Source organism: Cebidichthys violaceus, unplaced genomic scaffold, assembly GCF_023349555.1.
Source record: "Cebidichthys violaceus isolate CVI_PGR_0920_01 unplaced genomic scaffold, fCebVio1.0.p SCAF_26, whole genome shotgun sequence".
NCBI classification, from domain to species: domain Eukaryota; kingdom Metazoa; phylum Chordata; class Actinopteri; order Perciformes; family Stichaeidae; genus Cebidichthys; species Cebidichthys violaceus.
This window is the reverse complement of record NW_027176439.1, coordinates 4,704,589-4,723,069: the sequence shown is the minus strand read 5'-3', so window position 1 is coordinate 4,723,069 and position 18,481 is coordinate 4,704,589. Positions and strand designations below refer to the sequence as shown.

At 42.2% G+C, this 18,481-nt stretch overlaps 2 protein-coding genes across 3 annotated transcripts; both read right to left on the bottom strand.

Annotated features, from left to right (window-relative positions):
- Positions 1 to 244: 244 nt before the first annotated feature.
- On the bottom strand, positions 245 to 2,234 carry LOC137879793 (UDP-glucuronosyltransferase 2A1-like). Its single transcript, XM_068720689.1, has 4 exons — positions 1,488 to 2,234; positions 1,159 to 1,307; positions 876 to 1,007; positions 245 to 340 (listed from the first exon to the last, which is right to left on the bottom strand). Exons 1-4 carry the CDS (start codon positions 2,209 to 2,211, stop codon positions 245 to 247), a joined length of 1,101 nt encoding a protein of 366 aa, XP_068576790.1. The 5' UTR covers positions 2,212 to 2,234.
- Positions 2,235 to 3,977: 1,743 nt separating this feature from the next.
- Positions 3,978 to 18,026, bottom strand: LOC137879861 (UDP-glucuronosyltransferase 2A1-like). 2 transcript variants are annotated; one of them, XM_068720794.1, is made up of 7 exons: positions 17,267 to 18,026; positions 11,263 to 11,889; positions 10,943 to 11,091; positions 10,660 to 10,791; positions 7,940 to 8,027; positions 6,697 to 6,916; positions 3,978 to 6,329 (listed from the first exon to the last, which is right to left on the bottom strand). In XM_068720794.1, exons 1-7 carry the CDS (start codon positions 17,988 to 17,990, stop codon positions 6,044 to 6,046), a joined length of 2,226 nt encoding a protein of 741 aa, XP_068576895.1. In that variant the 5' UTR covers positions 17,991 to 18,026; the 3' UTR covers positions 3,978 to 6,043. The 2 variants fall into 2 exon arrangements, with proteins under 2 accessions (XP_068576895.1, XP_068576894.1); XM_068720793.1 differs by lacking the exons at positions 3,978 to 6,329; positions 6,697 to 6,916; positions 7,940 to 8,027; ... (1 more) ...; positions 10,943 to 11,091; positions 11,263 to 11,889 and adding exons at positions 12,948 to 13,409; positions 13,791 to 14,010; positions 15,357 to 15,444; positions 16,681 to 16,812; positions 16,925 to 17,073 and having other exon boundaries at positions 17,267 to 18,013.
- Positions 18,027 to 18,481: the final 455 nt, after the last annotated feature.

Genomic DNA, 18,481 nt, shown 5'->3' with positions numbered 1-18,481 from the left:
AAGTCATGGGGAGGACCAACGTTTAAGATACGTGGTCTGGAAACCTGGATATGAAATACCAGCTCGTAATAATGCGTGTTATCAATGTGTAATAGTTGGAAAGTAACGCTCTTAATGTGTTTTCTCTCATATGTCTCTTAAGGATGTTGTATCATCAAACTAAATAATGAAGAAAAATAAAATGTTTTAAAAAAACTCATAAGGATTACTGCCAAAGGCCTGTTCTATAGCTTTTCTAACAGCTTTACTTACCCAGTAGGTCATTCTGCGGGATCCAGTTGTATATTCTGGTGTTCACACCGAGAGTCGCTGGAGCTTCTCCGCTGTATCTCCAAAGCACCTATAAACAACAGGAAGAACACTGTTTATTTTTTCTCCTTACCTTACATCCTGTCACAGTATCCTGATTGCACCAGAAGAAAATGTCATGTCGTTATAACTCTACCACCATGTACTATCATTGCTGCTGACCTCCTACCTTATCACATTTGTCATGTTGGTTTTGTGGAATGCCGCTTGGTACGAGAATCTATTTTAGACATAGTCCTTACTTCAGATTTGGTAATTCTTCACAATTTAGACTTTGTTGCCTTAGTTTTTGTTAATTACATTACGTGACACTGCAGTTTCAAGCGGTGACTTTAAAAAGTATTTGCAGTTAAGGACATCAGTCAAAACATTTTATTCATGAACTATATAGTTGTAAAATATAACCTAAAAACCGTCCTTCAGTCTATTTAGAAGGAGAGCCTTTAAAATAGTCCTTGTCTTGTGACAAAGCAATTGCAAGCAAAAGTGCAATACTGTGCCACTAAAACTGCTCCTGGAGATCATTCCAGTTAATTCCAGGTGGCAAATAGAGATTGTTCTCTGACCTTTTGTGGGATCTGAGCGAGGGCTGAGGCGATCATGTTTCCTTTCTCTGCCGTGATGTTCTTGATCAATGATCCCAAAGTGAAGACCACAATGCCAGCATCTCCAGAACTCTGCACAAACTCCTCCATGTCCTGCAAGAATAACATTATCCCAATGCAAACCATCCAGCATTTTAATTTCTCTCTTTTTAATGCCTCATTCTCTTCATTGTTTAAGTCAGGAATACTGTGGAGGCTGTGTAATGACCTATTAATAGGCCTGTGGTAGTAGAGACAGCCCTACCTCTGGTAACGGTTTAGCAGGTCTGCAGTGAATCCCACCAACAAATTTGAAGTTGGGGAGGAAAGGACGAGGGAAATCAAAATCCCAGTAGGTTCTTATCAACCAGATATCTGCCCGACCCATCAGCTCACAGGCACTGGTGGGTGTTCCTGTCATAAAACAATAAGATTAACAGTTTTCATTATATTTACTGAAACTATCAAATTGTTGACAAAAGTGACTGGATATATAACCAGTGCAATTGATCCAGAGCTATTCAATCATCAATGGACTTTGTGTGGTCGATAGAAAAAATAATTGTTATACAGTATTGTATTTGAGTAATTCACCTTTGACTTCGGAGTAATATTTATCGAGTTCTTTCCATGAAACATAATCAATCACGACGTCCTGCAGTGCGTAGAAGAGGAAGTTCCACACTCTCTCAGAGAAGTCCATCTTGTCAGTTAGTTTGCTCATAGCCCCGGGGACAAAGGAAGGAGGAGCAGGGAGCTGACCACAGTGTCTCTCCCAGTTGTTGGCTAGGGAAAACCTCAAGGAGAAGACCAGAGGGATTCCCAAAATCTCTGCTATTAAGTCACCGCCGGGATAGATGGGGTCAGACAAGAAAAGGTCATATTTTCCCTCCTTCAGTTTCTTCATGATGGATTCAGATTTCAGCACGCCGTCCAAAATTTTTAAAGAATACTGTAATTCGACCTTCATCAGATCCATGTATTTGATGTACATCTGTATGTAGCTCATATGATCCATCTCATACATGGAGAAGTGAAGGTACTCCTCATAAAACTCCTCCATGGTCTCCATTGAAACAGAGACGTTGAAGGGTTCATAGGCAAAGCGAGAAGGCTCACTGGTGTTCATGAACATCGACGAGCTCGGGACCAGAACCGTCACCTGGTGTCCCCTGTCGATCAGCGTCTCCAGCAGAGGCTTCATGTTAATCCAGTGGCTGCCTTCACTGTACCACACCAAGATGTTCCCTCCGTTTGCGCTCCATGTCACACAAAGTACCAGCAGGACGCAAACGGAGAGACGCTGCTCCAGCTTCATCGTGCTTGTTTGTCTGACTGAAAGCTTGCCGTGCCCTGAACCTTTTTTTAATGTGCTCCGAGGAGAATAATCATTTACCAAACAAAGCTGAACTCTGACTCGTAGCTCAGAGTCATGTAGGGACTTCTGTTATACATGAAACGTAAACGTTATCGTTTCATGTAGGACAGAGGTCCCTCTAGGTGTGTAGGACAGAGGTCCCTGTAGGACAGAGGTCCCTCTAGGTGTGTAGGACAGAGGTCCCTGTCCTAGTACAGGGGTCCCTGTCCTACATGAAACGTTATATAACGGACCCACCTCAGGCAAGGGGTTAGAGGTAAAAGGTAATGGTTGTAAAGTTAAGTCAGTATTAAAAATAATCTCTTAACCTATACCTGAAATCCACAAACCTAAAGTAAAAACAGAGTCTAGAGTCTATAACTTGTTCACAAGGTATACCAATACCAGATCATTTTATGTTATTTGTTTAAAAATGGATTACTGTATAACTTCTATACACATATATTTATATATACAGTATATATATTACATTACATTACATTCCAGTCATTTAGCAAATGCTTTTATCCAAAGCGACTTACAAGAAGTGTATTCAATAGGTATTCAAGAGAACTACTAGTCACCAGAAGTCATAAGTGCATCTCCTTTTTTAAACAAGCATCTAAGAGCTTATATATGTGTGTGTGTGTGTGTGTGTGTGTGTGTGTGTGTGTGTGTGTGTGTGTGTGTGTGTATATATACATACACATATATATGTGTATATATATATATATGTGTATGTATATATATGTGTGTGTGTATATGTATATATATATATATATATATACACATATATATATATATATATATATATACACATACATATATACACATATATATATATATATATATATATATATAAATATATATATATATATATATATATATATATATATATATATATATAAAATACCATTAACAATAACTTGTCAGAAGAATGAAATTAACAGAATGAAAAATCCCTTTTATGTGTTACTTTTTTTCCAAAGTTATACCCATCAATGTCAGCAACTTACTGTTACATGAAGGAGCAAACAATACAACCGTTCACATATATTTGAAAGCAAATACATAATCTAGTGTACAGAGGTAAACAATGTTTTCACTTCAGTTTTTCAGGCTAGACTGACTGAACCTGACTTCATGGCGACAAAACAAGTGAAACTGCAAAGTTGCACTCAGTATGGTGCAGATCTCAGCCAAGACGACCACTGCTGAAATGTTTGATTAAATATAATTTTTGGTTTGTTGGTCTCAGTGCGTTTTATTGGCATAACTGCAACATGACGTATTTATTTAGTCTTCAAGTCTACTGACTCTATTAAGTTTCATTTTTTTAATGCAAGAACTGTTTAGATTTCCAATATGTGGTCTGTTTAACCAAATAATGCCTGTTTGGGAATTAGCTACACGGTTTTCAGAGACGTGACGGTGAACTGTCTGCTGGTAAAATCTTACTGAATCATTCATTTAGGAGGGCAGAATGCAGTACACACTGATTGAGTATGTAGTATGCAGTAGCTGCGTTAGTATGCGTTTTCAAACACAGCCTGTGGCTCCGCGATGCACTCAGCTGTGTGATCACTAGTGGCTCCAAACCGACCGGGAGCTGGTTGAGATTAGTGAAGGAGCTGTCAGCAGTCAATTGATGACAGTATCACTCACTCATGGAAACCAGATCTCATTATGTCCTTGCAAAGGTAACAAATGGCATAATCAATCAATCAATCAATCAAAATGTATTTATATAGCACACTTTTAAAATACAACAAAGGTTGCCCAAAGTGCTGCACATACAGTAGATATACAGTCATACAAACAAAGACTTGATTAATAACAGGAAGTGACATTAAAATCAAGACAAACTGACACAAATCACACAAAAGTGCCATGTTAAGATCAAAGGTGATAGGCCAAGGAAAGGAAATAGGACTTTTAAACTTTGGTAAAGTGGATGACAACCTAATATGAAGGGGAAGGTTGTTCCAGAGCTTAGGGGCAGCGACAGAGAAGGGCCGGTCGGCCCGGGTTGTCATTTTTGTTTTCGGAACAACTAAAAGCTGTTGGCCGAGAGATCGTAGTGAGCGAGGTGGGGTTTAGGGCAGCAGCAGGTCAGACAGATAAACTGGGGCGGCGCCATTTAAACACTTAAAAACAAATAACAACATTTTTAAATGAATTCTGTACTCTACAGGTAGCCAATGAAGGGATTTTAAAATCGGTGAAATGTGTTCACGCCTGTGTGTACCAGTTAAAAGTCTCGCTGCAGAGTTCTGCACTAACTGAAGGCGTGATAGAAGTTTTTTTGCCGATTCCAGCATACAAAGAATTACAATAGTCCAGCCTGGAGGTGATAAAAGCATGGATAACTTTCTCCAGGTCTTTTGACTTTAGCTAAGAGTCTTAGCTGAAAGAAGCTGACTTTGACCACCGACGCAACTTGGAGGTCCAATATAAATGATACATGGACTTTGCAGTGGGTTGTCATGAGGCCAAGACACAATGAGGGATTGTCCGGTACAGCAGATGAAGGCGAGAGGGATTTATTACCATAATCTCTGTTTTACCTTCATTGAGGCATAGAAGATTTAGCGAGAGCCAGCTTTTGACATATGCCAGGCAGCACATTAAAGAATTTATTGAGGCAGTTCCAGGTTTGAGGGGAAGGTATATTTGAATGTCGTCGGCATAGAGGTGATAAGCAATGTTATGTCACTGGATCAGTTCGCAGCCGAGTGTGAAGCGGTTGGAATGAGGATCAGCACCTCTAAATCTGAGGCCGTGGTTCTCAGCAGGAAACCGGTGGATTGCCCACTCCGGGTAGGGAATGAGTCCTTACCCCAAGTGAAGGAGTTGAAGTACCTCGGGGTCTTGTTCGCGAGTGAGGGAACAATGGAACGTGAGATTGGCTGGAGAATCGGAGCAGCTTGGGCGGTATTGCAGTCGCTCTACCGCACCGTTGTGACGAAAAGAGAGCTGAGCCGCAAGGCAAAGCTCTCCATCTACCGGGCAATCTTCGTTCCTACCCTCACCTATGGTGTGGACTGGGTCATGACCGAAAGAATTAGATTGCGGGTACAAGTGGCCGAAATGGGTTTCCTCAGGAGGGTGGCTGGCATCTCCCTTAGAGATAGGGTGAGAAGTTCAGTCATCCGTGAGGGACTCGGAGTAGAGCCGCTGCTCCTTTGCGTGGAAAGGAGCCAGTTGAGGTGGTTCGGGCATCTGGTAAGGATGCCACCTGGGCGCCTCCCTAGGGAGGTGTTCCAGGCACGACCGGCTGGGAGGAAGACCCCGAGGGAGGCCCAGGACCAGGTGGAGGGACTATATCTCCAAACTGGCCTGGGAGCGCCTCGGGATCCCCCAGTCATAGCTGGCTGATGTGGCACCGAGAAAGGGACGTTTGGGGTCCCCTGCTGGAGCCTGTTGCCCCTGCGACCCGATCACGGATAAGCGGTTGAAGATGAGATGAGATGAGAGATGTTTCTGGAAAATGGATCCAAGAGGCAGCATGTACAGTGAGAACAGTAGTGGACCCAAAATGGACCCCTGCGGTACCCCACAGGTCAGGGGGGCTGGTTGAGAGGAAAAGTTGCCCAACATCATTTCATGGGAATATTGGACATTGTGGAGTGATTTTCTGAGTGTTTCATTTGCTTTTCTACTTGTTTTAGAGTTGTCCCAAGACACAAATTGCAATCCAGGGCTTTGTGGTTACATTACATGTTCAAGCCTAACCAGACAACCAGTGAATTGATCATTCAGTTTTTTACCAGCTACATCTCAGTCCAGTCAGTTACTCAGTCTTTCTCTTTGTCTTTCCCTTTCTGCCACAGCACCTCCGGAAGCAGAAACTGCAGGTCTTGACAAACAGGAATACGAGGATCAGAACAATGGTGAGGAGGAAGGCCAGGACATCCAGGCTGTGATACTGGTACCAGGTGAGCTCATGGGCCTGGACCCTCAGGTGCTCGGCCCCTTTGTTTCTCATGGTGAACTCGATCCAGAATACCGCCTCATCACGAGGACTCATTGGTCTGTCGTGGTGGATACTGGACAGCCACAAGGCATTCTCCTTGTACCTATCAATGCAGACATACAGGTGAAAATGTGGATTAAGGTGTGTATTTTTAATTTTTATACCTAACGTTTATTTGCCTTACCAAGAATGGGAATAAAAAGGGTTGATTTATTTTTGGTTCCATGTATTTTAAAACTTACAAATCTAACAGGAAAGCCATTATACACGGGGAAAAGACCATCCAGTGGTTTTGTAATTTCTTTGTGACCTTGCAACTCTGTGGTAATTGAACTCTGTCATACTACTTTACATCATGGCTCCTTTATGGCATGTCTTTAATCACTTACAGATTATTAATGTAAGCTCTCCAGAAAGGCAGTCTTTGCCTTTTTAACACCCTAAATGTGAAAATCAGTAAAATAACTTACGATTTGTCATTGATGACAGTATTGACTGCATCTCTAAGGTCCTCAGTCTTCATGAAGTTGAAGTTTACAGTAACTGCAGCTCCCTTAGCCTCAACATGGACCATGTTGTCTGGCTGGTCAGCGAACATGGGAATGCCCACCATGGGAACACCGTGGTAGATGGCCTCATAAATTCCATTTGTGCCGCCATGAGTGATGAAAGCTCTGGTCTTGGGGTGACCTGATATGGGTATTAAAAATCATGAAACATACATGAATCTCTTCAGTTAAGACTGGCTGTTAAAGTACATCTTTTGACTTCTGTATGATATGACTTCTATAAACATATACTGAACATTGGCAAAGGCTTGCTGGCTAGATCAGATCCCGATAAGATTCTGGAAAAACTCCAGAAAGTGGCAAATCTACACACAGGCGATAGCCGATTGGTTCTGGGATTGCATTTCAGCCAATTCCTCCTGCCTCATTTGCTCTCCAAACAGACTCTTTACCTGCATTTAATCAAAGTCCACTCAGAGGTGATTGTTCAATACTACTCAAACTCCAAACGGAAACCAGAACACTTCCAGTACCAAAATGTTGTCCCATAGCCAGATTCTGCATTTATATGTAGATATCTTGCAGAGATTAAGTCAAGCATAAACTGTGTGCCAATTACATACAACTTACCAAAGAAACTGTACACAGGTTTTGAATCGTTTTGTATTGTATTTACACTTTAAAAGTGACAGGAATTATTCTCAAAACAATCAGCCTGTAAAGTAAACAGCCCTGTGCTGTTTATGGATATGATTGTCCCATAATGTAATTCACAAAGTAAATGAAGGAAAATGTCCACAATATAAAAAACTATATGTGGATGACTATAAAACAACTGGATTTTTTTTTTTATTTAAAAATGTAAGTTAAGTTGATAGTGACATTTGAGTAACGTCTACTAACATTAAACATTTTCCTGTTGGTTTAAAACGGTTTAGGGAAGTAGATTTTTTTCTTTTTGTATATTAACTTCAAAAACTGTAAACTACAAAGATAAATACATGATGTATAATATTAGTATGTTGAAGGAATAGGAACACTGCTTTATTGTGTGGTTCTGTTTGCATAATTCACTTTTCACTGGCTAAATACCAGCTTGTAATTACGCATATTGTGAATGTGTTATGGTTGTCTCTGAAGTGACATGCCAAAGAACAAACTTCACCAAAACATTCTTACTGTGTTTTCTAACAGCTCTACTTACCCAGTAGGTCATTCTGAGGGATCCAGTCGTATAGTCTGGTGTTGGCACCCAAAGTTGCTGGTTTTTCTCCACTGTATCTCCACAGCACCTAGAAACAAAAATGTAAACACTCAAAATAACACCGTGCTGATTATATTTCATAGTAGACTGCATAGCAGTACATTTAGTGAATGCACTAGTGGCAGTGGAAAAGACGAAAACAGGAAAGCTTAGGGTGTGTTTAGATCCCCGCCCCTTAAACACAAAGCTATCCAGAGACCCCACTATCCACTTCCCACTCTAAATGATGTCACTCACACCAAGACTAGCCGGAGCACAGTACTTTAGTGTACTGGACGCTAGATCTGGATACTGGACGATAAAACTCAGCCATGAATCATCCATGCTGACCACGTTTAACACCATCTACGGCAGATATCGGTTCAAAAGGCTCCGTTTCGGAATCATTTCTGCACAGGATGAGTTTCAGAGGGGAGTTGATGACAATGCCAACCTGCGCGCCATGCTAGAGAGAACCAGGGAGAGAGGAATAAAGCTAAACAAAGACAAAAGTATAATTTGAAGTGAGCTATTTTGGACATAGACTGACACGAGAAGGCATCAAGCCCGACCCTAACAAGGTCAAGGCAATCAAAGAAATGGCTTCCCCATGCAGCAAAGCAGAGCTGGAGACCATACTGGGCATGGTCACCTACCTCTCCAAGTTTGCACCTAGACTTTCAGAGACAATTGCCCCGCTCAGACAACTGCTGAAAGAGAACAGTGAATTCACGTGGGACTCAAATCAAGACGTTGCATTCCAGCAAATGAAAGACCTGCTAACACAGGAGCCCGGCCCAGAGCTTACATACTTCGACCACACCAAAGATGCGAAACTACAAGTCGATGCATCAAAATGCGGCTTAGGAGCAGTCTTGCTCCAGGGAGAGAAACCAGTCGCAAACGCATCCAAGACACTAAACGAAACCGAAGAAAATTACGCTCAAATCGAAAAGGAGCTGTACGCAGTGCTCTTTGGATGCAGACACTTTCATCAATATCTGTTCGGACGACAGGTGATCGTCGAGTCAGACCACAAACCGCTGGAGTCAATCATGCGGAAACCCTTGGCAGCCGCACTGCCACTACAGCGCATGATACTGCAACTACAAAGGTACGACATTACCATTACACACAAGCTTGGAAAACAAATCCCGGTCGCAGACACGCTGTCCAGAAAGCCGATTGAGTGTCCTGACAACTCCTTAAGTGAAGGCATGGATTTACAAATCCACACGGTGATCAGCAGTGCACCAGTGAGTGATCGCAAAATGGCAAAGCCGCCACAGCACAAGATGAGCAACTCTCAATGTTGAGACAAGTTATCCAAGCAGGATGGCCTGAGTCGAACAAAAGGTGTCCGCCTGCCATCGTTGAGTATTGGAATCATCGGGATGAGATATCAGAGACAAACGGGATCCTGCTCAAAGGTGAAAAGATCATTGTACCACACTCACTCAGAGCTGAAATGCTTTCACGCATACACACTGGACACTTGGGGATGGAAAAGTGTAAGCAGCGAGCAAGAGACGTACTCTTCTGGCCCAGAATGTGCAAACAGATAGAGGCACAAGTAGGATCTTGCAGCATCTGCCTTGAGCGCTCCAATACAAAGGAGCCGATGTTCTCGCATCCTATCCCGGAACGACCTTGGCAAACAGTAGCCACAGACTTGTTCACCTGGCACAGTACTGACTATATAGTTGTTGTAGACTGTTATAGCAGGTACTTTGAGGTAGAAAAAATCACCAACCTCACATCCGCAACTGTCATCCAAAAGCTGAAATCCATGTTCGCCAGATTTGGAATACCCCAGACCAGGGGTCTTCAAAGCTTTTCAGGCCAAGGACCCCCAAACTGATAGAGAGATGGAGCAGGGACCCCCAACTATATATATTGTATAAAATTGTGTTTTATATTAATCCAGTACGGTTGCAGGAACGTGGGATGGATGACTGCTTGGAGACTATCGTGCCCACATCTGTGCAGAGACCTTGCTCCATCGCGGCATTCTGGATTGGACTGTTGTACTTGCCGGGCGGACAGACATTGCGCAGGACTTTGGTCGAACGTGGGGGAGGTGGACACTATGTTTGCATTGGTGATGGTTGGTGCTCAAATATAGTCAAAGTCAGTGGCGGGCCGTGTGTTTTATACCTGGGCCTTCAGTGCTGTCCTACTACAGTTGAGCCACCTCCTAATAACCTCATTGTGACGCCACAGCTACGGGTTATTAGGGGCGTAACAATACACGTATTCATATTGAACCATTCGGTACGAGGCTCACGGTTACGCATTACGAATCAAACAATACGTTTGAATAATACTATTGCATTTTGAAAATGCAATAGTAGCTTAAACTGTGGGAAATATAATGTTCTCTCGTTGGAGCCACTGCGCTCAACATGGCAACCCACCCAACGTAACACACAACGTGCTGTCTGACACGCCCACCACACGGAAGAACAACATTGTACCCTGGTGAGGCACCTGTGTTCTGGGAGGCGCGCTATGCTAAACTGGCATAGCAGGAAAACCAACAGCAGCACACACGCTACAAACTCCCCGCAGCGACGCAATCCCCTTTTCTCCAGACCATAATTGCTGCTTTGTAAAAGAAAACAAAAGCCCAAACAGAGAACCAAATGTCAGAACCCTAACACCTACAGTAGTGTTCTGACCTTTTGTGGGATCTGAGCGAGGGCTGAGGCGATCATGTTTCCTTTCTCTGCCGTGATGTTCTTGATGAATGATCCCAAAGTGAAGACCACAATGCCAGCATCTCCAGAACTTTGCACAAACTCCTCCATATCCTGCAAGAATAACATTATCCCAATGCAAACCATCCAGCATTTTAATTTCTCTCTTTTTAATGCCTCATTCTCTTCATTGTTTAAGTCAGGAATACTGTGGAGGCTGTGTAATGACCTATTAATAGGCCTGTGGTAGTAGAGACAGCCCTACCTCTGGTAACGGTTTAGCAGGTCTGCAGTGAATCCCACCAACAAATTTGAAGTTGGGGAGGAAAGGACGAGGGAAATCAAAATCCCAGTAGGTTCTTATCAACCAGATATCTGCCCGACCCATCAGCTCACAGGCACTGGTGGGTGTTCCTGTCATAAAACAATAAGATTAACAGTTTTCATTATATTTACTGAAAATATCAAATTGTTGACAAAGGTATATAAAACCAGTGCAATGAATCCAAAGCAAAATCATCAATGGACTTTGAGTGGTCGATAGAAAAAATAATTGTTATACAGTATTGTATTTGAGTAATTCACCTTTGACTTCGGAGTAATATTTATCGAGTTCTTTCCATGAAACATAATCAATCACGACGTCCTGCAGTGCGTAGAAGAGGAAGTTCCACACTCTCTCAGAGAAGTCCATCTTGTCAGTTAGTTTGCTCATAGCCCCGGGGACAAAGGAAGGAGGAGCAGGGAGCTGACCACAGTGTCTCTCCCAGTTATGGGCTAGGGAAAACCTCAAGGAGAAGACCAGAGGGATTCCCAAAATCTCTGCTAATAAGTCACTGCCGGGATAGATGGGGTCAGCCAGGAGAAGGTCATATTTTCCCTCCTTCAGTTTCTTCATGATAGATTCAGATTTCAGCACGCCGTCCAAAAACTTTAAAGTATACTGCATGTCGACCTTCATCAGATCTATGTATTTGATGTAAATCTGTATGTAGCTCATGTGATCCATCTCATACATGGAGAAGTGAAGGTACTCCTCAAAAAACTCCTCCATGGTCTCCATTGAAACAGAGACATTGAAGGGTTCATAGGCAAAGCGAGAAGGCTCACTGGTGTTCATGAACATCGACGTGCTCGGGACCAGAACCGTCACCTGGTGTCCCCTGTCGATCAGCGTCTCCAGCAGAGGCTTCATGTTAATCCAGTGGCTGCCTTCAGTGTACCACACCAAGATGTTCCCTCCGTTTGCGCTCCATGTCACACAAAGTACCAGCAGGACGCAAACGGAGAGATGCTGCTCCAGCTTCATCGTGCTTGTTTGTCTGACTGAAAGCTTTCCTGTGCCCTGAACCTTTTTTTAAAGGTGCTCCTAGAAGAATAATCATTAACTAAACAAAGCTGAACTCTGACTCGTAGCTATTCTTTGCCCTACATGAAACGTTATATAACGGACCCACTCTAGGCAAGGGGTTAGAGGTAAAAGGTAATGGTTGTAAAGTTAACAGTCAGCATTAAAAATAATGTCTTAACCTATACCTGAAATCCACAAACGGAAAGTAAAAAACAGACTCTAGATCCCCAGATTCTATTTGTGTTATATCATTCATCTCTTCTAAACAAGAGACTAAGAACGCTGGTTGTGCTCTTCTTTCTGCTGACAATAAGAAGCACAATCAGGTCTGTAAGTGAAAATATATTTCCTGAAAAGACAACTTTATGCTTTTCTCATATGTTATCACTAGAGGGCACACTGAACCTGTGCTGTACTTGGAATGAGGGTTTATTTCCTCAGCTCATCCGTCAGGAGGAGTGCTATTACCACTATGGGAAAGGAGTTACAAAGAAAAGTGAGTGTACCATCGGTTTATGTTTTAGAAACATTGTGTTATTATATACCTTACTTACACTATCAGATCATTGTGTACATTTTGAAACTGTTAACAGTGCCAGGTGGAGTGGAGACACGCTTCAGTTGCTGTGAGGGAGTGATGGGAGTACCTGGATGTCAGGTGTTTCAGGTACGAAAAGACAGCGAGACATTACTTCTTAACTTGATTCCATCCCTAAAACCTCCTCACATGTACCAGCAGGGAAATGTCATATTTATTTGCCTTATATGAACACCCAAAATATTACACAGTTTGGTGCTGCAGTATGCGAGATTAGATGTGGACAGACACAGAGATGCATTCATGCACACACTCACTCACTCACTCATGGAAACCAGATCTCATTATGTCCTTGCAAAGGTAACAAATAGCATAACATCGTTTCATGGGAATATTGAACATTGTGGAGTTTATTTGCTTTTCTACTTGTTTTAGAGTTGTCCCAAGACACAGATAGCAATCCAGGGCTTTGTGGTTACATTACAAGATCAAGCCTAACCAGACAACCAGTGAATTGATCATTCAGTTTTTTACCAGCTACATCTCAGTCCAGTCAGTTACTCAGTCTTTCTCTTTGTCTTTCCCTTTGTGCCACAGCACCTCCGGAAGCAGAAACTGCAGGTCTTGACAAAGAGGAGTACGAGGATCAGAACAATGGCGAGGAGGAAGGCCAGGACATCCAGGCTGTGATATTGGTACCAGGTGAGCTCATGGGCCTGGACCCTCAGGTGCTCGGCCCCTTTGTTTCTCATGGTGAACTCGATCCAGAATACCGCCTCATCACGAGGACTCATTGGTCTGTCGTGGTAGATACTGGACAGCCACAAGGCATTCTGCTTGTACCTATCAATGCAGACATACAGGTGAAAATGTGGATTAAGGCGCTACATGTCTTCCATGTATTTTTCATTTTTATACCTAACGTTTATTTGCCTTACCAAGAATGGGAATAAAAAGGGTTAATTTATTTTTAGTTCCATGTATTTTAAAACTTAAAAATCGAACAGGAAAGCCATTATACACGGGGAAAAGACCATCCAGCGGTTTTGTAATTTCTTTGTGACCTTGCAACTCTGTGGTAATTGAACTCTGTCATACTACATTACATCATGGCTCCTTTATGGCATGTCTTTAATCACTTACAGATTATTAATGTAAGCTCTCCAGAAAGGCAGTCTTTGCCTTTTTAACACCCTAAAAGTGAAAATCTGTAAAATAACTTACGATTTGTCATTGATGACAGTATTGACTGCATCTCTAAGGTCCTCAGTCTTCATGGAGTTCAAGTCTACAGTAACTGCAGCTCCCTTAGCCTCAACATGGACCATGTTGTCTGGCTGGTCATTGAACATGGGAATGCCCACCATGGGAACACCGTGGTAGATGGCCTCAAAAATCCCATTTGCGCCGCCATGAGTGATGAAAGCTCTGGTCTTGGGGTGACCTGATATGGGTATTAAAAATCATGAAACATACATGAATCTCTTCAGTTAAGACTGGCAGTTAAAGCACATCTTTTGACTTCTGTATGATATGACTTCTATAAACATATAATGAACATTGGCAAAGGCTTGCTGGCTCGATCAGATCCCAATAAGATTCTGGAAAAACTCCAGAAAGTGGCAAATCTACACACAGGCCCCTACCTCATGGATTTGTGCTTTTAGTTGACTTCTTAGACACTTTGTCATTGTTGGTCCAAGTCAGGCTCAATCTTGGAACCCATCAGGTCTGAAAACGATTTAGCATCTGAAGGCAACTGCCATTATTACCGGATATCCAGGCCAAGACTTCCTTTTCCGTGCTTGGTCATTGTTTACAGTACGAGAAGCCAGTTGAGGTGCGATACTGGAGTTGGAGTTGAGAGACACGTCTACGATCTGATTGTTTCACAAGTGGCTAATGCCTTCCGCCTCATTTTCTCTCCAAACAGACTCTTTACCTGTATTTAATCAAAGTCCACTCAGAGGTGATTGTTCAATACTACTCAGACTCCAAACGGAAACCAGAACGCTTCCAGTACCAAAATGTTGTCCCATAGCCAGATTCTGCATTCATATGAACAAATTTCCCCCTGGGGATGAATAAAGTATCTATCTATCTATCTATCTATCTATCTATCTATCTATCTATCTATCTATCTATCTATCTATCTATCTATCTATCTATCTATCTTAACAGAAATTAAGTCAAGCATAAACTGTGTCCCACTTACATACAACTTACCAAAGAAACTGTACACAGGCTTTGAATCGTTTTGTATTGTATTTACACTTAAAAAGTGACAGGAATTATTCTCAAAACAATCAGCCTGTAAACTAAACAGCCCTGTGCTGTTGATGGATATGATTGTCCCGTAATGTAATTCACAAAGTAAATGAAGGAAAATGTCCATAATATGAAAAACTATATGTGGATGATTATGAAACAGATGGATTTTTTTTAATTACTTAAGTTGACAGTGACATTTGAGTAACGTCTACTACCATTAAACATTTTCCTGTTGGTTTAAAACGGTTTAGGTAAGTAGATTTTTTTTTCTTTTTGTATATTAACTTCAAAAACAGTAAACTACAAAGATAAATACATGATGTATAATATTAGTATGTTGAAGGAATAGGAACACTGCTTTATTGTGTGGTTCTGTTTGCTTAATTCACTTTTCACTGGCTAAATACCAGCTTGTAATTACGCATATTGTGAATGTGTTATGGTTGTCTCTGAAGTGACATGCCAAAGAACAAACTTCACCAAAACATTCTTACTGTGTTTTCTAACAGCTTTACTTACCCAGTAGGTCATTCTGAGGGATCCAGTCATATATTCTGGTGTTGGCACCCAGAGTTGCTGGTTTTTCTCCACTGTATCTCCACAGCACCTAGAAACAAAAATGTAAACACTCAAAATAACACCGTGCTGATTATATTTCATAGTACAGTGCATAGCAGTACATTTAATAATACATGCCAAATAAAGGGGAAACGTAGTTGTATTTTATAACTAAACATGAGTTCTTTTCATTGGGAAATTGTCTTTGGTGATTCGATTCACTAGTGGTGTTAGGTAATCTATCCAACGTGATTAGGTTCTATTGTTTGTTTTTGAAAATCCAATCTCTTCTCCCAGCCTTACGCCCTGTCGTACTATCTTGATTCAAATTGATAAAAATGCTGCGTCACTGTATTTTGTTTGAGTGCTGTTAAAGCCAGTGGCCAGGTTGGGGCTAAAATGTCCTGTTAGAAAGGTCATTTGTACACGTCCACTGTTCATGGATGTATTTTTTTGCTGCCCTTGCTTGACATGTCGCCTCATTAGTGACACCTCACAAAGAAGACAACATCGAACACTAGAAAACTGAGTTTCTGGAAATCTTCACCCTGGCCGGAGTTCAACAAAAGCTCTGTTTCAGTGACTGTAAACCCTGTTTGGGTGTAGACGAAATGTCAAAACCTATAATCCCATTTACATGTGGATTTGGCTGTAAAGCAAGTAAAAGTGAGAGTTATGAGTAAGGAAAGCCGTCTGACTCTCTCACCCCTGCTGCCTCCAAAGCTGTATCTAGTTCTCTTTATGCATCCATGGTCTAGCTGGGGGTAATTCAAGTTCATTTTAGTTCTATTAATATGGTGGGGCATGCACATCATTAAGAGCTAGGCTGGCCGAGCTTGGACCGAGGACTGTTCTACTACTCAGCCTGCTCCTGACTGATCCAGTACTGGTGCAGTAACGTGGAATGGATAACATAGGACTGCTTGGAGACTATCGTGCCCACATCTGTGCAGAGACCTTGTTCCATCGCGGCATTCCGGATTGGGCTGTTGTACTTGCCGGGCGGACTGACATTGCGCAGGACTTTGGTCGGACGTGGGGGAGGTGGACACTATGTTTGGTGCTCAAATATAGTCAAAGTAGATGAACAATGTTTCCCTCAAGTAAATGTTTGAATGTTAGATGGCCATATTATCTGCCCAAATAAAACACCAGTGTTTCGTTGCTGCTGTGTACATTCCTCCTGATGTGCCTAATAAAGGGACTATAACTGAATTTCATTATGCAACCCTGTGTTGTACAATGACAATAAATTAATCCTGGAAAAAAAAATAGAGGGATTGACCTTTTGTGGGATCTGAGCGAGGGCTGAGGCGATCATGTTTGCTTTCTCTGTCGTGATGTTCTTGATCAATGATCCCAAAGTGAAGACCACAATGCCAGCATCTCCAGAACTCTGCACAAACTCCTCCATATCCTGCAAGAATAACATTATCCCAATACAAACCAACCAGCCTTTTCATTTCTGTCTTTTTAATGCCTCATTCTCTTCATTGTTGAAGTCAGGAATATTGTGCAGACAGCCCTACCTCTGGTAACGCTTTAGCAGGTCTGCAGTGAATCCCACCAACAAATTTGAAGTTGGGGAGGAAAGGACGAGGGAAATCAAAATCCCAGTAGGTTCGCATCAACCAGATATCTGCCCGACCCACCAGCTCACAGGCACTGGTGGGTGTTCCTGTCATAAAACAAACGTAATGGACGGCCTTTGGAAAGTATTACCATTACTTCAGATAGCTTATTTTCATATTTCATCTGCTTAAAATAAGTGCTGACAAAGGTCTCTGGATTTAAAAGCATTGCAATTAATCCAATAATCATTGGACTTTATGAGGTCCTTACAAATGTGTTGTTACATAGTTATTACTCACCTTTGACTTCGGAGTAATATTTATCAAGTTCTTTCCAAAAAATGTTTTCGAGCACGACGTCCTGCAGTGCGTAGAAGAGGAAGTTCCACACTCTCTCAGAGAAGTCCATCTTGTCAGTTAGTTTGCTCATAGCCCCGGGGACAAAGGAAGGAGGAGCAGGGAGCTGACCACAGTGTCTCTCCCAGTTGTTGGCTAGGGAAAACCTCAAGGAGAAGACCAGAGGGATGCCCAAAATCTCTGCTATTAACTCACCGCCGGGATAAATGGGGTCAGCCAGGAGAAGGTCATATTTTCCCTCCTTCAGCTTCTTCATGATGGATTCAGATTTCAGCACGCCGTCCAAAAACTTTAAAGAAGTCTTCAAGCTGACCTTCATTATATCCATGAATCTGATGTAAATCTGTATGTAGCTCATATGATCCATCTCATTCATTGTGAAGTGAAGGAAGTCTTTCATGAACTCCTCAATGGTCTCCTTTGAAACGGAGACGTTGAAGGGTTCGTAGGCAAAGCGAGAAGGCTCACTGGTGTTCATGAACATCGACGTGCTCGGGACCAGAACCGTCACCTGGTGTCCCCTGTCGATCAGCGTCTCCAGCAGAGGCTTCATGTTAATCCAGTGGCTGCCTTCACTGTACCACACCAAGATGTTCCCTCCGTTTGCGCTCCATGTCACACAAAGTACCAGCAGGACGCAAACAGAGAGACGCTGCTCCAGCTTCATCGTGCTTGTTTGTCTGATTGAAAGCTTGCCGTGCCCTGAACCTTTTTTAATGTCCTCCTAAAAAATGAATCATTAACTAAACAAAGCTGAACTCATAGCATGACTCATAGCTCAGTCATGTAGGGACTTCTGTCCTGACTTCATGGTGATAACACAACTTGCACTCAGTATGGTGCAAATCGCTACCAAGATTGTCTCCAACGACCACTGCTGCAATGTTTGATTAAATATAATTTTTGGTTTGTTGGTCTCAGTGCGTTTTATTGGCATAACTGCAACATGACGTATTTATTCAATCTTCAAGTCTACTGACTCTATTAAGTTTCATTTTTTTAATGCAAGAACTGTTTAGATTCCCAATATGTGGTCTGTTTAACCAAATAATGCCTGTTTGGGAATTAGCTACACGGTTTTCAGAGACGTGACGGTGAACTGTCTGCTGGTAAAATCTTACTGAATCATTCATTTAGGAGGGCAGAATGCAGTACACA